General features: G+C 58.0%; 1 protein-coding gene across 3 annotated transcripts in view; it reads right to left on the bottom strand.

Annotated features, from left to right (window-relative positions):
• Positions 1–1450: 1450 nt before the first annotated feature.
• DMXL2 (Dmx like 2) overlaps positions 1451–17868 on the bottom strand; it is a 58182-nt gene continuing 41764 nt past the window's right edge. The window contains exons 29-44 of one of the 3 annotated variants that reach the window (XM_029071168.2): positions 13448–13626; positions 12331–12476; positions 11672–11757; positions 11033–11234; positions 10324–10441; positions 9103–9165; positions 8655–8741; positions 8443–8564; positions 7323–7461; positions 6896–6956; positions 6240–6367; positions 5566–5643; positions 4908–4999; positions 3770–3822; positions 3257–3474; positions 1451–2377 (exon numbers count right to left, since the gene is read on the bottom strand). In XM_029071168.2, the coding sequence (XP_028927001.1) occupies positions 2168–2377; positions 3257–3474; positions 3770–3822; positions 4908–4999; positions 5566–5643; positions 6240–6367; positions 6896–6956; positions 7323–7461; positions 8443–8564; positions 8655–8741; positions 9103–9165; positions 10324–10441; positions 11033–11234; positions 11672–11757; positions 12331–12476; positions 13448–13626 (1982 nt within the window). In that variant the 3' untranslated portion in view covers positions 1451–2167. The remainder of the gene's footprint in view (positions 2378–3256; positions 3475–3769; positions 3823–4907; positions 5000–5565; positions 5644–6239; positions 6368–6895; positions 6957–7322; positions 7462–8442; positions 8565–8654; positions 8742–9102; positions 9166–10323; positions 10442–11032; positions 11235–11671; positions 11758–12330; positions 12477–13447; positions 13627–17868) is intronic. The other 2 variants (XM_029071169.2, XR_005660269.1) reach the window with 2 other exon arrangements.

The following is a 17868-nucleotide window of genomic DNA, read 5'->3' as shown; positions in this document are numbered from 1 at the left end:
TGCCTGAAGCCTTTCCCAGATGAGAGCCCTGAACTGCCCATCCCCTTCCCTCCAGCTCTCCCCATGGAGAGCTGCCCCCTTTTCAACTCCTGCCCTCCTACCCCCAGAATGACTCATGGAAGCCTCCAGAGGATGTGTTGTGCTGCCCCCCCCCCCCTGTCTGGGCTACTTAGGAATGATTCTACCCAGCATGATGGCATCAGGGAATGGCCTGCAGGGTCCAGATCAGCCAGGGGGCAGAAAAGGAGCTGGCCAGTCCCCAACGCAGTCCCCCCATCCACTCTTCTGCTTTCTTGCTAATGGCGGGGATGCAGTGGGAGGATGGGAGGGCAGGGAAGTGGTGGGGCTAGTTTGTCTTTAGACTGGGACTCCCTGTGAGCAGGAATCATGTCTACCAACTCACTATATTGTATTTTCCCAAGAGTTCAATAAATACCACTGATGGATTGAGGAAGAAGGTGGCAGCAAGGGGACTGAGGGTGTGAAGAGCTGTAAGACTGGATTTTAGTTAGAAATAAGGCAAAAGTTGGGGTAACAGGGCAAGAGGGGGTGGGTTCTCTGATAAGAGGATTCAGGGGTCTTCGTATCCTCTGACATCTACTCTAGAAAAGTAGGTTTTTGCAGCCCCTATAGACTGTAAGCTTATAAGTCCGTAAGCTTCTTGTGGGCAAGAATGACGTCTACCAACTCTACCCCAGTGTTTAGGGCAGTCTTCTGCACAAAGTGCTCAATAAATACTATTGATTGGCAGCCCCTTGAGGGTAAGGACTGTGTCTCCTCCCTCTGTGCCTCCTGCCATGTCCAGAACATAGTTTCCTAACCCCCACTCCCCCGAGACTGGCAACCCTTCCAGGGCAGGGATTGTCTCTCCTCCTCCCTCTGTGCCTCCCTGTGCCTCCAGAAAAATGTGTTTGAGTTCTGACAAATGTCCAGTGCCTTCCGCAATGTGTGATTGGCAGGTTTGGCTCAGCGCCACCACCTATTGCTGGGCAGATTCCAGCCTGTTCAGCCCTCCCTCAGTAGTGACCTCGGGGAAGGGAAGGAGAAGTCCTCTGTCCCACTGGGCACTTGTGTTGGCTGAACCTCCCATGCCCAGGAGCCCCCTAGGGCTGCCTCTGATGGTTCCCGCTTCCAGCCCCTGCTGCATCTTGCAGAGGATGAAGACCAGCCGCAATGGCTCCCTGACATTCCAGCTGCTCAGATGACAGAAAGGGTTAGTCATATGCAGACCTTGGGCTGGACCAGGGAAGGGTTAGCCCTGTGTAGACTGGGCCGGACCAGGGAGGGGTGGGCTTACTGAGGCGCTTTTGCCAAAGGAACAGGGCAGCTGGGCCTAGCAGTGGCGGTGGGCACCGATGGACCGGGAGAAAGTCCCGTTTGTCTCCCTGCCCCCCAGGGATCCCCAGCCCGCAGGTGGCCTGGCTTCTACCCACAAAAACAGCAGACCAGGTGCTGATGGACATTTTACATTCACAGACACGAGTTCCAACACAGCAACACGTTTTTGGTTGGTCTCACCAATGGGGCAGGGCCCGGCCACACCAGTTGGGAGAGTGCAAGCAAACGACGCTAACTCTGCACGGTTTGTACAATATGCCGGGCCCCGTCATAAACTATATCGCCGACTTTGGCGGCACCCGAAGCCTCGGGGGCCGTGGGGGGAGGGTGGGGGCAGCGAGAGAACAAAGCAGGCTCCCTGTGGCCTACCACCACACAAGGTGCTCGAGAAAACATGTGTCTGAAGGACATGGGGCGGGCCTTTTGGGGAGGGGGCACTGAGGGAGCACTCGAGGAGGGGCGATTCGCAGAGTGGAATTAATGGGATCTCCCTTGGGGCAGGGCACCTTGCTCGCCCTCCCGGAGGGTGACCCTTCCGACGCCCTGAAGGGGGAAGCTGTGGCCTTAGGGCAGCTGGGTGCACAGGCTTCCACTGAGACTCCAGGCTCGGCCTGCACACGGTTCTGGTGGGACCCTGCTGCCCACCAGGTTTAGGGCAGGGCTTGCCCCGTGACTTCCATAGCAAGGTACAGGACATGCACGACCCGACCGGCCCCAGGGGGTGGGGTGGTGAAGCTCAACCAGCACAGCTGTGTTAAATCGTCACCCAATAGATGCCTGGGGAGCCCTGGGGAGCGAGGGGGGGCGGAGGGTGGGTCAGGCCCACCGGTTACAGAAGATCGAAGATGCCGTTGGGGAGGTTGAGCGCGCTGGGCAGGACGCGCATCTTGAGGGTGCCGTCGGCGCCACATGAGAAGACCCGACTGCCCGGCCCGATGTCGATCTGTGTGACTCCCGCCCCGACGTTTCGGAAGATGGACTGCTTGGCGTGTTCGCTTTTAAATGAATGGATCAAGCCATGGCCCACCAACCGCCACACCTGTCCAGAAAAAAGGTTCTTAGTGTCTGTGGAGGGCAGTGTCCACACCTGGCACTGGGAGGCAGGTAGGGGTAGAGCTGGAAAATAAGGTCGGATGAAGAAGAGAGGCTCAGGAGCCGGCCCCTCCCACAATGCTCCCCAGTTCCGTTCCTGGGGCTCCTGGCCCCAGTGGCCTCTCCTCCAGCACCAGAAGTCTCTTTCAGCCTCTCAGCAACTTTTCCAATTTCCCTTGCGGCCTGGAAGGGAGGCCAGATGGTGAAGAGGCTGAGTGTGGCCCGAGGGGCCTCCCTGGGTTCCGCCCAAGATCAGGCTGGGCCCAGATCAGCCCGGCCCCAGGCTGAAGTGTCTGCACTGATTAGACAAGCTGCACCGTTGGCTGCTAGGGGAACCAGCATTGCCCAGTGGAAAGAACCCAGGACTGGGAGCCAGAGGACCTGGGTTCTAATCCCGGCTCTGCCACCGCCTGCTATGTGAACCTGAGTAAGTCAATTCACTTCTCTGTGCCTCAGTTACCTTATCTGTTAAAAGGGGATTCAAAACATTATTCTCCCTCCTCCTTAGGCAGGGACTGTATGTGACCTGATTATCCCACAGCAACCTCAGTGGTCAGTATAGGGTTTGGCATATAGGAAATTCTTAACGAAGACCACAATGATGATAACTCTTAAGGTTGCTAAGGCTTCCAACACCTAAGACCAGACCTACCACCTCAGCTGTCGGCTGCGCTGTGGCTGTGAGCCGGTGAGTCCCCAGGGACCATGTGGGAGGCTGAGGGTTTCAGGTTCTTCTCCCGGAGACTCCCCCTGCTTCCCCTCGCCAAGTGGGCTGGGACTGAAAGCTCAGTGTCGTGCCCCCTGTAGTGCCCAGCTGCCCTCTTACCTTTATGTTCCCTTCAGCCGAGCCTGTGGTGAAATACTCCTGGCAGGGGGCCAGGGCCAGGGCCTTGATGGCCGAGTCGTGGGCCTGGAAGCTGTGCAGGGCGCGTCGCTGGCGGATGTCAAACAGGCAGACCCAGCCCTCGCGGCCCCCTGAGATCAGCAGCTGCTGCCTGGGAGCGTACTGCAGCACCGTGGCACCCGGGTCGTGGCATGAGAAGCCTGCCAGGGAGAAGACATGGGTCATCCTTTGCTGGGCAGATGGGATACGGACCTCCCTTTGTTGGCATGAGGACGGGGACACGGGCCTCCCTCTGACAGGCAGATGGGAGGGGACGCGGGCCGCCCCACTCCAGCCCTACCCTCAGAGTGGCAGCCCCGGAGCATAGGGAAATCCAGCGGCCCCGGGGACCAGGGAGCATCGGATGATGATCCCGGCTGGGACCGGGGCCTCCCCCAGGGAGTGAGGTGAAGCTAGGTGGTCCAGGCTGGCCATTCTTGGAGTCTGCTCACTCACCATGGATGAGGCTGTTCCCGGGAGCTATGAGGGTGTCCCAGAGGCAGACGTTCCTGTGGGTGAAGACCCAAACCCGGGCCCCAAGGAGACTCTCAATGACTTCTAAGGGCCTGATTCAGGCCCCCCTTCTTGGGGCCACCCTTAGTTAAGGTCCCTGGGGCTGACTGGCCCTTAGAAAACCCCGTCTGCTTTCGGGCCCAGGGAGGACCGGCCCCTCCGCCAGCCCTGCCCGGTCCGTTTGTGGGTCCTCTATGAGCCCCAGGCACCAACACCCCAATCCTACTTCTGGGCAGATTTCATAGCCTCCAGGACCATGCTCTTGCTCTTGGATTTGTACCCTTAATTCACACCCACTTCAGTCCCACAGCACTTATGTGCACATATGCAGGTCGTTCTAATGTCTGTGTCTCCCTCTAGACTGTAAGCTCCTTTTGGGCAGGGAATGTATCTACCAAGTCTGTTGTATTGTCCTCTCCCAAGTGTTTAGTACTGGGTTCTACACAACAAAAGCACTCAATAAATATGATTAGGTGATGGATTGATTAACTGATCCACACAGAGACCTCCCTGCCTCCTTCCTCACAGGGAAGCGGTGGGGCCTACTGAAAAGAGCCCCGGCCTGGGAGTCAGAGGACCTGGGTTCTAGTCCTGGATTCTCCACTTGCCTTTTTGGCCTTGGGCAAGTTACTTCACTTCTCTGTTTTCCCCGTCTGCCTGGATCTGATCTGACTGCCGTCCTCAGCACACAGTAAGTGCTTTATAAATACCCCCAAAGGTATAAAAATACCTTAAACAGGCCATGGACCACCCTGGGCCAGGAGTAAACACCACTGGGGAGTTGTGGATAGAATTGGATCTTCCCTTCCCCACCACTCTGCCCTGAAGAATTCAGGGACAGGTGGGGGGTGTGACAGACCACTGTGGGTCTGGGGGACCCAATTGGCAATGAGCTAGGGTATCCTTCTAGCCTCCAATCACACTTTCCCAGCGAGGTGAGGCCACCAGGTAGCCCAGTTCCTGATCCAGAGCACTCCCCTGTGGGCTCTCGGAGAACCTGCTCTTCCTTCTCCGCCTGTCCCGGAGCAGGGCAGGCTGCCAGCCAGCACCAGACCAACATGCCGGCCCATTGCCCTTGTACCTGTTGTCACTGGAATGCCCGGCGGTGGCCACCAGGCTCGAAGACGTGATGAAGGCGAAGTCGCTCGTGGTTTTACTGTGGCTCTGCCAGCTCTGCCGGGAAAAACAACTGTTACAGGGGGCACCCGTTACCTGGCAACGGTTACAGGGGGCACATGCTACTTAGCAACGGTTACCTGGCAACGGTGCTGCGGGGAAACACTGTGGCAGTTCACCACAAGTCATACTCTTCAAGCCTCTGACATGGCCTGAACCTGCCAATTTATCTCTGGAGCAAGAAGGGGCCGGGGCAGAGGGTGGCTGATGCCAGGAACAGGATAGACGGCCCTCTAGTTCCTAAGCTCCTTGCTGGCAGGTAGCATGTCTACCAACTCTATTGTACTGTGCTCTCCCCAAGCAATTACAGTGGTTCTCTACACACAGTTAGCGTTCAGTAGTTACCATTGATTGACTGATTGATCGACTGCAGGGAACAATGGGCTGGGCTCCTGGACGACGCAGTCCAACTGGTTCCCAGGTCGGTTAGGAGTGGCCATGGGAGCAGGGAGTAGGGCAGAGTGCCTGGTGGCCTCTGAGTGCCCATCAGGGCCAATGTGCTCCGGCCATGGGAAAGACTGGGTCCATGCCATCTGACCAACGGTGATCCAGCGAGCACTTACCATGTAGGGCTTGGGATTTGACACCGTTTGATTCACTTGCCAGATACTCAAATATCCCTCTCCGTCGGCCACGCCACACTGCAGAGAGAGCCTGCGTCACCATCTCTCCCAAGGCCTCCTGGCCCAATGTCACCCCTGCCCATCTGGCTCTCCCTGCCCTGGAGCAGAAGGCCACAAGCCCTCCTCCTATCCCCCCAAGTCCTGTGCTTGCTCCCACACTGTCCTCCCCACTTGCCTCCCACCTCCCTCACCCAGGAGTATAACTGACTGCTCCACTCTACCATGGATTCTGGATACACTGAATCTGAATCGATGCCATGAGTTCCTGACCTCTGCTCCTAGTAAGTACAGCGAGGGCTCAGTCCTACAGCCCGACTTCTGCTCCTAGTACAGTGAGGGCTCAGCCCCGAGTCCAACTTCAATTCCTATCAGTGAGGGCTCAGCCCCGAAGCCCAACTTCTGCCGCTAACAGAGCGAGGACTCAGCCTTGAAGCCTGACTTCTGCTCCTAGCAAGAATGAGGGCACAGTCTCGAAGCTGGCAAAATGGCTTTGCAGTTACAGTATTTGGGGGCTTCAGTGAGGCTCGGTCCCTGTTTAACCAACTGTATTCTAACTGCTCTCAGCAGCTGCCACAGCTTTGCCTTCGGGAAGCCTGGTGGCCCTGGTGACCGACCTTGTTGCCCTGGGAGTTGAAGTAAACCCTGGTGACCCGGGCGTTGCCAGCTTGGCGGAAGCACACCAGCTGCTGGGGCCGGCTCCACTCAAACATGCGCACGCTGCCATCCTGCGCCCCTGTCAGGTCTGCTTGGAGATGGGCGGGGAGAGGAGGAGAGGAGGGAGTGGAGGGAGTGGAGGGAGAGGAGGGAGAGGAGGGAGAGGAGGGAGAAGGGAGAAGGCCATGATCAGTACCAGGTGCCCTGAACTGGCCCCAGAGGCCAGGAGGACGGTGGAGAGGAGGGAGGAGGGTGGGTGGAGAAAACTGGGTTCAGGGTGGACTCACTGGACTAGTCCTGGGAGCCAGGAGAGGGATGGGCTGGAGTAGGGGTGGGAAGGAGAGAACCATGCTGAGTGCTCAGCTCACTGGACTAACTCCAGAGAGGCTGGGATGAAGATGGGGGAGGGCAGGGGAGGGAGATAGGAGGAGGAGGGAGAGAACCAAGCTCAGTGCTGGGCCACCAGGCTGACTCTAGAGAGGCTGGGAAGAAGATGGGAAAGGAAGGAGGGAGAAAGGAAGGGGCTGGAGGGAGTATGAAGTGGGAGAGACACATTCTCAGTGCTTGGGCCCGCCGGGCCAACACCTGAGGGGCTGGGAGGCAGGTGAGCACTCACAGTACTGGTGCATGGGGTGGGACGTCATCCTCTTGACATTGTGGAGATTTCTCTTCATGAGCTTGGGGAGGGGTAAAGGAGGGAGGAGAAGAGGGAGAAGGGACAGGAGAAGTAGCAGTCAGCTGGCAGAGATGCCGTCTGGAGCAGCTGACTTGCCCAGGCCCTCCCTCGGCTCCACACCTCTGTGGCAGGGAATGCTTTCCGCCCAGAGATGTCTCAGGGTGGGAACATGGGAGGGTCCAGAAAGGGAGGGTGGCAAGAGTGGTGGTCCCGGACCCGCTGGAGCCAGCCCCTCAGACAGTAGAGGAGGAGGGAGCGGTCCCTCCAAAAGGAGGCAGCTGGGAGTAGGGGTGAACAGGGGGGCGGGGGCAGCTGGGGTTTCATGCTCCACTGATCTGGCTGCCCTGATGATAGGCAGTGTACATACCACCCCTGCTCCGGTGCTGGTCTGGCCGCTGCCCAGCCATGGCATGGACGACGTTGAGTGCGCTGGACTGACCACAAAGGAGGCGGCGCCCACCTGGGCCAGCGCAGTAGTAGAGCCCCGGGGATCCAGGTCGTCTGAACTGCCAAAGACACCACAGGAAGCTGGGAAACACTTCCACAAGGGCCATTTGTGACTCACGGCTCTTCCTCCCCGGGCTACCTCAGAGTGGGCAGCCAAGGGCATAGGACCCAATCCCACCAATGGCACTAAGGCTGAGAGCCAGGTCCCCTGCAAAAATCCCTTGAGGGGGCTGTGTCAGACTGGCTAGGTGGTGGGGATGAGGGTTGGGATGGTGGCCAGGCTCTAGGAGGAGGGAAGAGGCCCCAGATCACAGGAAGGAATTCCACAGGGCCATGTGAGGGGCCAGGCCCTTAGGGATGCAAGGTGGCAGGAAGAGACCCGGCGCTAGGGTGGACCACAAGCTGTACCAGTCGGCAGCACACATAGTTATGGAAATCCAGCTTATGGATGATTGGGTCACTGGCACTGGGTCCTGAGCAGGTGTCCAGTTGAGAATGCCTGCCCCAGGACAAGATTTGGGGATCACCTGCCTAGCCAGAAAGGGGCTCAAGAAAATGATGATGGGATGAAGGGTGGACCTGGCTGGAGGACAGGCAGGAGGGCATGGAGCCTTGTCCTTGGACCCTCCAGAGCAAGGCCAAGCACCTCCTGTGAGTCCTCAGGGTCTTGTCCTCCGCCAGGCCAAAGCCACTGGTTGGACCGGAAGAGCTGGAGATGCCCAACTGGGCTGGGAGCCCAAGACCAAGTTTCTGGGTCCGCGGGTCCAAAGGGGAGGTGGCAGAAGCACTAGTGGGTGTGGTGTCATCCAGGTTTCCACCACAGCTCGCTGACCCGTTCTGGAGCTGGAAGGCGTGTGGGTGGCCCGATAAATTTACAAAGCCCCTGTCCTTTGCCCCATTCCCCGCTCCAGACCCACAGGAGCAGCAGAGGGGATGGGGAAAGGGCCACCAGCACTGGGGAGACCGACTTCCTTCTCTGAGGGGTGGGAGCTCAGGGAGAACCCAAGAGGAGGTGCACCCCCAAGACAAAGACAGCTAACCTTCTGGATTCTCGGTCGCACTCTTCACCGATCCACGTGTAGGACTGGGTCGCCAGCAGGGCAGTCACATCCAGCTCTTGGACGTCATGGGTTGAAGCCAAGACGATTTCGTTGTTGTTGGCCTGGGCAGCAGAAACACACGGCTTGGTTTCCCGCTTGCTTCTCTGCCCTGGTGGGCTGCCTATCCTCAGCTCCTCCCACTGGGCTTTTACCTTGTTGACAGCAAATGCCATGATGACGTCAGACTCTTTGTGGATGATTTTCGCCTTCCCCCCTGGGTAGCCGAGATCAGCCTCCACCTACGAAACATCGCCAGCCGCCATCAGTCACTGCCCTGCCTGTGCAGGCCCAACGGCGGGTGAAGAAAGCCTGCAACAAGAGGTCTGTGCCCAAGGCTCCAGCCAGTTGGTCGGGGTCAGAGTGGCTCGAAGCGAGGCGTTGGCAGCCGGAATCGCAAGTGAGCTGAGCTGTGCCTGTACTGCGGCCGGAAGGAGCGGCCCATCTAGGCCACCACGGCCCGCCCGGGGCTCCCACAGACATCCCGGGACCCCCATGGCCCGCCCGGGGCCACTGGTGCCACGGGAAGCAGTAGATAGAGCGAGAAGTTGGTGCCACTCGGAGCGGGAGCCAGGTGTGGCAGGCAGGGCTCTGGGATACTACCTTGCTTGGGAGGTCCTCAGCTACGCAGTTGGGTTTGACCGGCTCCAGCCGCTCTTCTACAGACTACACACCACCACACGGCACATACACAAACACATGCACAAAACAAAGAAAAAGAATGAACAATGCCCGGACTAAACGGAAGAGGCCCCTTGGGTCGGTGAAAGGCGGTGAATGCATCTGCATGTTTTCACAACATGGACACTCTGACTGGGAAGGTCTTGTGACACAAAGGGGCAAAATGTGATGTTTTCAGATGAACACAATGGGTAAAAATGGCCAAGTCACACATTGATGCAGTCCATGAGGCAAGGGGAGCCTCAAATTGAGCACAACTAACTCTGCTCCCTGGCTTCTTCCTTCCTTGCCGGTCACTTCTAAACACGACCAGGATTGTCCATCCCTAGTGCTGCTGGCAGGGTCCCGGGGTAAGGCCCAAACATATATCCAACCGGAACTGAGCTCTTCAACAACAGAAAACATTTAGGAAACTTGGGGGGTGGGGAGGGGGACAGGGAAGAAATGACGGGGATGGGATAAAAAGAGGAGGGAGAGGAGGTAAGGTTCGGAGAGAGAAGGTGAGAAAGAGAAATAGAACCAGCCACCAGGGTACAGCTCTGGAGCTTGCCCCTTGGAGCACCTCCCCACTCCCTCGCCCACTCTCCTGGGCAGACGGAGTCCAGGGTGACTTTGGGACAGTTGCCCGAGAATTGCCTACTGTTCCCAGTCTCTCTTCCTGCACCCTTATCTTTACCATCCGCTCCTGGTGCCTGGTCTGTGCCGAAACTCAAGGCCTAAGAAGCCCTCTGGAAGGGCCCAGGCTTGGGTGGGCCGGGGGTCAGGGCAGGTGAGGGACAGTGCTCCCATTCTCAGGGCTCGCGGCTCTTCCTTACCCGGAGGCTCTCAGACACCCATGGGATGGCCCCCGTGTCAGCTGGGGGCGGGGAGCCCCTGGGGCCAGGAGGATCCTGACGGAGAGAAAGTTCCAGCCCTCACAGGGCCGGTCATTCTCCTGCTCAGAGGCTGGGAGTTGGGCTAGGTGTTCCTCCACCTCCGAGACCTCCTGGAGCAGTCGGTCTCTGGGTGGGGTGCCCATAAGCTGCCCCATCCCTCGCCAGCTCAGTTTGCGTTCCAGGCCCCAAATGTCCTGACACGGTGGGTCTCCAGAGCCGGACGGGTGGGGGGGTCCCGGCCCTGGGAAAGAGACTCAGCCCCCGATACCTCGCTCTGATTTCTCTTCTTGGTGAATATGTATCGGAGGAAGGTGTCCTGGAGGAGTTCTTGCTTGACCAGGAAGTGCCACAGCCGCTTGGCTGGGAGTGCTGAGCTGTGCCTGGACCTAGGAGAAATGCAGGCTGGAGTGAGAGGGGGGCTTGTTTGGCAGTGAGGGCCACCCTCAGGGACAGGTCACGATGCCGAGCCCCAACACTCCCACCAGCCAGGCTGTCCCATCATATCCACAAATGCTCCAAGTGACCGTGTGGCCTCCTATGGGTCAGGGACTACTTTTGGTGCCAGCAACCCCGTGGCCAGTAAATGGGACGCTTGAGCCGGTGTTTCTGGGAAGGGGCTCCCGCCATAGTTCCATGCCCGGGGGGTGAGCACAGGGTTTTGGTCACCAACAGTTCAGATCAGCGTATAGTAAAAATGATGATTTTAGTGGCCTAAAATAGGTCTCAGAAACTAAGCAGGTAGGGTTTCTCCTCTTTTTACAGGTGGAGAAACTGAGGCCCAGAGAATGACGGTCAGGGACTCCTATTGAGGGCCAACAGCTAGCAAAGTCAGCCATACTTGGCTTAAACACATCTGCCGGGTCACCCTCGGGCTAGTCGGGAGTGGGAGGGGGCAAGACACAGTCCTTACAGGGCTCCCAGCGGGCAAAAGCACAGATAGGTTCAGGCCCTCGAGCTGCCTGCTGGAAGTTGCTTACTTGAAGGGAGTGTTGTCCGGCTCCAGCATCGCTTTGTTGCGGAGAGCGGCCGGCCCCGCCCCGGCAGAGAGATCGCTGGGGTAGGGGCTGATGTAGTTTGGGGGCGGGCCCCCAAACTGGTCCACTCTGTCCTGTAGCACCTGCTCCCAGCCCTCCAGGTTCTTGATGACTGCAATGCCCAGGGGGGATGTGACGGGCAGATCTGAGCAACAACAATGAAACTTGCCTCAGAGTGGGTGCCATTGGCAGCCTTGGCATTGGTATTGCATAGGGAGAGCTGGGTCCCAGCTGAAGCCTCTGCCCCCACCGGGTCTGCCCCAAGAGGGTATGAGTGGGCAACCCAGGTTGCTCAGGGGTGCTGAGTGACGTAGGCAAGGAGGGTGCAGCTGATATGTGGAGGTGCCAATCCCTGGCCCCAGCCTCCCCGAGGAGTCCCCTCCTCCCCGCCATCTGCCTTCCCTGCTCCCCCCGCCAGTCCCCCAACCCAGAGCTAAGAGGCGACTGGGGCTGGGGACGCCCAGCTAGAGCCCCAGAGCCTGGCGCCAAGCCTGTAAATCAGCGCCTTGGAGAGCCCGAGGAGGTGGCTGTCATCCCCAGGCACACTGAATGGGCAAGCATCCCCCGGGAAGCCAGCCTCACCAGAAAGCTCCAGGCCAGCGACGGGGAAGAAGTTCTGGACGTTGTGCAGGGCCAGTTTGACCATCGCCAGGTGGAGCAGTGCCCAGCTGCAGGAAGGGGAGGCTGGTGTTTATCCTTAGAAACTAAATCGTACTTCCCCACTGCTCCCCCACCGGAGATGCTCTGAGTCTCTTCTGGACTTTCAACTGCCCTCCCGCTCAACGGACTGGGCCTCAAAGGACCCAAGGGGTTTGGATGCTCCCCTAGTCCCGGGGTGGAATGGATGGGGTTTCTGGGAACCAGACCAAGTGGCTATCGGTGTCATTTTCTTCCAGGTGGCTACGGTCCCCTCAGACACGGGGTAGGGGTGCATGCTGACGATCCTATACCACACTGGGGGATGGTGGGGTGATGTTGTCCATCGGGGGTTGGGGCAGCTCCCTAATGCTGAAACCAAAGGAGCATCACCAACAGCAGAAGTTCTGCGCCCAGTCCAACCTTCCCAAACTCCCTTGCACTCTTCCTGATGGCCCAGACTTTGTCCAAGCTGTTTTCCCAGAATCCTCCTGGTCTTCTAGCACCGTCCCGCAACCGCGCATGGAGGCGGATGGCGGCCCTTGGCTCTCTTGCAGAACCCCAGCACCAGGCAGTGCAGCTGGGCCCGCCGAGTCTCCACTCACCTGTACGAATTAGGGTCTTTGTGCTCCTGGATGCGGGGTTCCGAAAGGAAGGCCTCCTCCTCCTCGTCCTCGTCCTCCCCTTCATCACTGGGGACGCTTTCATCCGAGTCATAAACGAAGCTGCTGTCGGACAAGGGGAGAAACGGCTGCAAAGGGAAAAGGAATGAAATATCTAAGGAGGTGCCCGGAGTCCCCACCAGGCACCAAAAGCATGACAACTGGCCCGAGCGGGAGCAGGGCTCAGGCAGGGGCGGAGTTGGGCAGGGCCAGGCGACACCCCACCCAAGCCAGGATGAAGAGGACTCTGGCCAATGAGGCCTGGGCCGGGGTGGGGGCCCATCTGAACATCCTCAGGGCAGGCCACGGACAGTCGGCTGCTCAGGTAGCAAGCCTGGTCCAGGAGTTGGGGCCAGTGAAACACATTCAAGGACCAGGTGACCCTGGTCTCCAGTGAAAGAGACTGCACTGGTCAGGTGACTCTCAGAGTGCCAGAAGCTCGCCTAAATGGAAGTCCCTCAGTCACTCTCATTCACTGCTGTGCCTGACAGAGTAGGAGCCGGTGACTGGAGCTGGTGACTGAAGTCAGAGGAGGAGCAGGAGGAGGCGACGGAGTGCTGGAGGTGGGGAGCAGAGATGGAAAAGGCATAAGGTGGTGCTGGAGGTGAGGACTGGAGCCCGGTGAGGTGATGATGAAGGTTAAGACTGGTTGGGTGGTGGGGGGGTACCATTCCCACCATCCCATCCACCCAAAGGAAGAATGGGATCTGAAGTGTGGGACTGCATTCATAGCTGAAATTTCAGCCAGATCAGGAAATCCCCCGGTTTCTTGTGCTCGAAGGGATGGGAACGGATCAGGAGGTGGTTGGTAAAAAAAAAAAAAAGCCTCTGGCAGCACTTGCAGCTTTGAGAATCCCGAAAGCAAAGACTCTACAGGCTTACCTCTTCTCAAAATCCTGGGCAGCCAATGGAGGACTCTTCCCAAACACAATATTTATGTATTTGCAAGGGTCCAGGCACAGGAGCACATCCAAGTCATGACCCAGTGAAACCCAAGCACATCCCCTGTTGCCCAGCCCCTGGGCCTCATAGAGACAACCAGCTGCTTGCCAGGCCTCACCTTGGCCACGAAGTAGTCCCACATGCTGAGCTCTGGGGGGATGAACTTTTCACGGTAGGATGGCCGGTCCACAGGCACGGGTGGTGGGGCTGTGTCTTTTACAGGCCGCCCGGGTACCAGCATGCGCATGTTAAACCTCCGACGGTGCTTATCCATCTCTTCAGCGGCCACCGGCGGCGCTAAGGCGGACGAGGCAGAAAGTCACGGGGAGGCGGGGGAAACTCGGCTGAGACGTGGGTCAGGCGAGTTGGCTCTTCGTATCCACCAGAAAGCCCCTACTCTGGCCTCCCTGACCCCAGTCCAGCGCCCCCGCCATTCCCAGACCAGCCCTGCCCCCGCGGCACCCCCAGAGAACTGACTGCCATTGTTATGGGCGGGCGGCCTGCAAGATGGGGCCAACGGGAATTCCCAGCCCCAGCCGCCCACCCCAATCCTGCTCCTGTCCAGGCTGCCCCAGTTCGCCTGCTCCGAGGAGTCGGTCCATTAGTGACCTCGTTTCCTGTAAATGGAGATGGAGCGGGGCTGGGAGCATGGGCGAATGGTGGCCCATCTGCCACCTGACCTGGTTTACTTTACTTTTTCCCTTCAACACTCTGCTCAACCAAGCGTCCCTCAGAAACGCTTATCCGGCATCTTATGTTTCACCTCAAGACAACGCCTCAATCCTATGCAGCCTGCGCCCTGCCTGACTCAGAGGCCCAGGTGGGGCAACCATTTTAGATGGAAGCAAGGGGAGGAAAAGGGGATGGGCAGGGAGCTGGAAGACTGACTGGGAAGATCTTGCCTGCCTTAGGCAGGGCACAGGACAGTCAGAGCAGGAGGATAAAGGAGCAGAGGGAGGCCTCAATGCCATCCTGGGAAAGGGAGATTTAAGTCCCTGGCACCTAGCCATACTAGCCCCTTGCTGGAAGCTGGATGTTGCTGGTGATATCTGCCCTCATCACTGCAGGGGAGACCAATGCCTTGATGCCCATAGGCCTGCCCACTATGCCCCCTAGCATCAAGGCGTCCATTGATCTGCCCATCAGGACCCCTGGTGTCAGTACATTCATAGTGCTGCCCGTTGTGCCGCCTGGTGTCCAGGCATCTATGGTGCCACCCAGCATGGCCCTGGCATCCAGGCATCCCTGGTGCTTTCCACCATGCCCTCTAACCGCAGGACCACCTGTAGTGCTGACCACCACATGGACATCCACAGTCATGGCAGCTCTGGAGCTGCAGAAGTTGCGGTGTTTATTTGCGAAGGCTGTGGGCAGAGTGAGCACAGCCTGGCCCAGCCCTAGAGAACCGCTGACTACCTGGGGGTGCTGATGGTGGCCCCCCGTCCTGTACACCGCCCAGCAGACTGAACCAGAGATCTCCTGCGGTTTCTGGTGGTGAGGAATGCGGCTGCCCAGAGCCCTTGCAGCGCAGCACTGTGCAGTTTGGTGCAGAACAGTGTGGTACAGAAGGATGCAGTGCAGTATGGTACAATAGTGGGCAACGTGGTGCAGTACAGAGCAGCGTAGTGCAGTGCCAAGGGACACTGTATCACTATGCAGTGCAGCACCGTTGGGCAGGGGAATGAGGTGCAGTATGTGCAAGACAGCAGTACTGCACAAGGCCAAACTCTGGAAAAATCCTCTCAGCCTGAAAATCTCTCATGTCTCCTCGCCCATTCCCTGACCTCACCCACAGCCTCGGTGCTGACCTCCAATGCCAAGGGAGTAATGGGTGGCTTCCACTGGTGGCAACTCAGATGAACGCTTTGAGCAGAGTGGAGCCCTCTGGGATTAGGGGGATCTGACCACTATGAAGCTTCCAGTCCCACCTCAGCCCCCAGATCTCGGGAGCCCCCGCAGGCTGTGCTAACCCTAGGTCCTGGATGCCACTGGGGCAGCAGGTCAAGAGCAAGTCCCGTTCCTGCAGGCTTGAATGAATGCCCACAGCGGCCAGAGCCTCTGCTCATCCTATCGCTGGGGCCAAAAGTTGCGGGAACTGTGGGGCTGGAGCCCCCCACAATACGATGGGGAAGGAGTTGGAGTCCCCTGTGAACCCGTGGGGCTGGGGATGAAACATCCCCTGGCACTATGACACTGGATATGGAGCCCCCTACAGCCCTCCAAGGCCAGGGGCAGGGAGGGCTGGTAGTTGGTGGGGGAGGGGAGATGGAGTCAAGATGAAAAAGAATAGAGACAGGGAGATGGTCTGTGGAGACTTGGGGGAGAGTGACAGGCACAAGGGAGGTGAACCAAGATAACTGCCCAAATAGGGGAGAGAAAGGGAGAGGAAGGGAGGAGAGAGGAGATGAGAGAAGAGAGGGCCCCAGGGAGGGACAAAAGCTTCGGGAACAGGGAAGACAGAGAGGCCCAGCAAGAGGCAGAGGAACAGGACAATGAACAAATCAGGAGTGCCCTGAAGAGGGGACAAGAGGGACAGAGAGTGATAGGGCAGGAATGAAGGGACAGAGCAGAGCAGATAGACCAAAAGCCATTGGGGCAGCGGGGAAGAATGTAGAGCTTATAGAATTGATTTGAATGCCGGTCTCCCCCACTAGATTTTAATAGCCATCTCCCTGAGGGCAGGGATGGTGTCTATGTAATCCTATTCTCTCAAGTGCTAAGTATGGTGCTCTGTAAACAGTAAGTGTTCAATGATTGATTGACTGTGGTCAGTGGCAGCACAAGATCAGAGCTTTAAAGAAAGGGATGGGAAAGGGCCAGAGACAGGAGGGGCGTAGAGAGGAGGGGTGTCCACCCACCCTGACAAGCCGGCATTTCCACCAGCACCTCTATTTGAGGGAGGGAGGTGGGCCCGGCTGTCGAAGAACAGGAGCTGGGGAGCAGGCCGGGGGCTGCAGTTTGCAGTGTGGACAGGCCGGAATGGAGTGCCAAGCAAGAAACGCCCTGCTCCATCCCTCCTTACGAGGAGGCCGACCCCGCAGTTTTATGCTGATGGCAGCGCTTGAGCAGACTCTGGCTGACCTGGTGAGCTCCCTCTAAACACTGGATCCTACACCGCTCACTGACCAAAATAGCTTCAGACACAGCTGGAGCCGATGGGTGTCAGTCATAGGGAGGGCGGAGGTGGATGGAAAGGAGGGAGGGAGGGATGGATGGGTGGGTGGGGGGAGGGGAAAGAGGGCGGGTGGAGGGGAAAGAGGGCGGGCTGGAGGGAGGAGGGAAAGAAGGGATCCTGGGTGGGGAAACGATGGCCCTCTGATGGAGAAAGGCAGGGCCCGGGCCTTGGGATATACCAGCCATCCTTCCAGACTTAGTACCCCGGGGCTTCACAAACCTTCCTCCTCCTCCTCCTCCTCCTCCTTCGCCATGACGCCAGCATCAGCACCCTCAGCTGCTAGCAGGGTGAATGGAAACAAATGTCCTGAATGAATTTTTTTCAAGCTCAGAAGCCCTCGGGAGAACCATCCACACCACAATGGTCCCGTGTTCTGCTGGTGGACAAAGGATCCTCCCTGAGGCTTCGACAGGGACCTGGTTCCCCAGAGTCTGGACAAGGTAACAGGTGGCCAAGCCGGATAGTGGAAGGTGGCCAAACCGGGGTCCGGAAAGGGGGATGGGGCCAAGCTGGTGTCTGGACAGGCGGGGTGGGGTCAAGGCGGTATCTATATAAATTGGTGTCTGTACTGGAGGGGTGGGGCTAATCTGGCAGTTCTTCCCTGAAGTAGCTGACTGGCTACCTCCCTAACCACCTGCCCCAACCTCTCTCCTCATCTTCCCCTTCTCTCCCACCCGACTTCTGCTCTTCCTCACCCCTCCTCCTTTCCCCACCCCCCTGCAATGGGGTCTTCCTCTGACCTCCTCGCTAGCTCAGAGCAGAACAATCACCCAGCAAAGAACCATTACCTGGGCTCTATAAACAGTTGGCTCAGCTCACCAGTGACACAAGAAAGGAACCCTCGATGCCAAATCAATCACTAAGGGAGCCAGGCTACCAAATCATTCACCAAGGGAGTCGGTCTCTCCATCCAATTAATCGAAGGTATTCATCCATCGTTTACTGCGGGTAAAGCACTGTACTAAGACAATCGCCAAAATCCCAAAACAATCACCAAAGGAGCCAGAGTATTCAACCAATCACCAAGGGAGCGCAGGATCCCTAATCACCAAATGAATCCCTGATACCAAACCAGTCATCAAGGGAAACTAGGATCCCAAACCAATCACCAAGAGAACCCTTGCATAGACCTGAAACCTGCAACCTCGGTGTCATCTTTGACTCCTCTGTGTCCTTCAGCCCTCACATGTGATCGACTGCTGAGCCAAGTTCTGGATCCGCCCAAACAGCGGCCATTAGGTCCAAGCTCTGGTCACAGTGCAGTTAGGTGCCTGCTGCCGCTTTGGCTTTCTCACCGGGCTACCCTGCTCTACCACAAATACCTAACAAATCCCTGGGCTTTCCCTCCGGACTGACAGTAGAGC

This window comes from Ornithorhynchus anatinus, chromosome 8 (assembly GCF_004115215.2).
Source record: "Ornithorhynchus anatinus isolate Pmale09 chromosome 8, mOrnAna1.pri.v4, whole genome shotgun sequence".
Lineage (NCBI taxonomy): Eukaryota > Metazoa > Chordata > Mammalia > Monotremata > Ornithorhynchidae > Ornithorhynchus > Ornithorhynchus anatinus.
The sequence above is the reverse complement of the archived record's forward strand: the minus strand, read 5'-3'. Positions and strand labels throughout refer to the sequence as shown.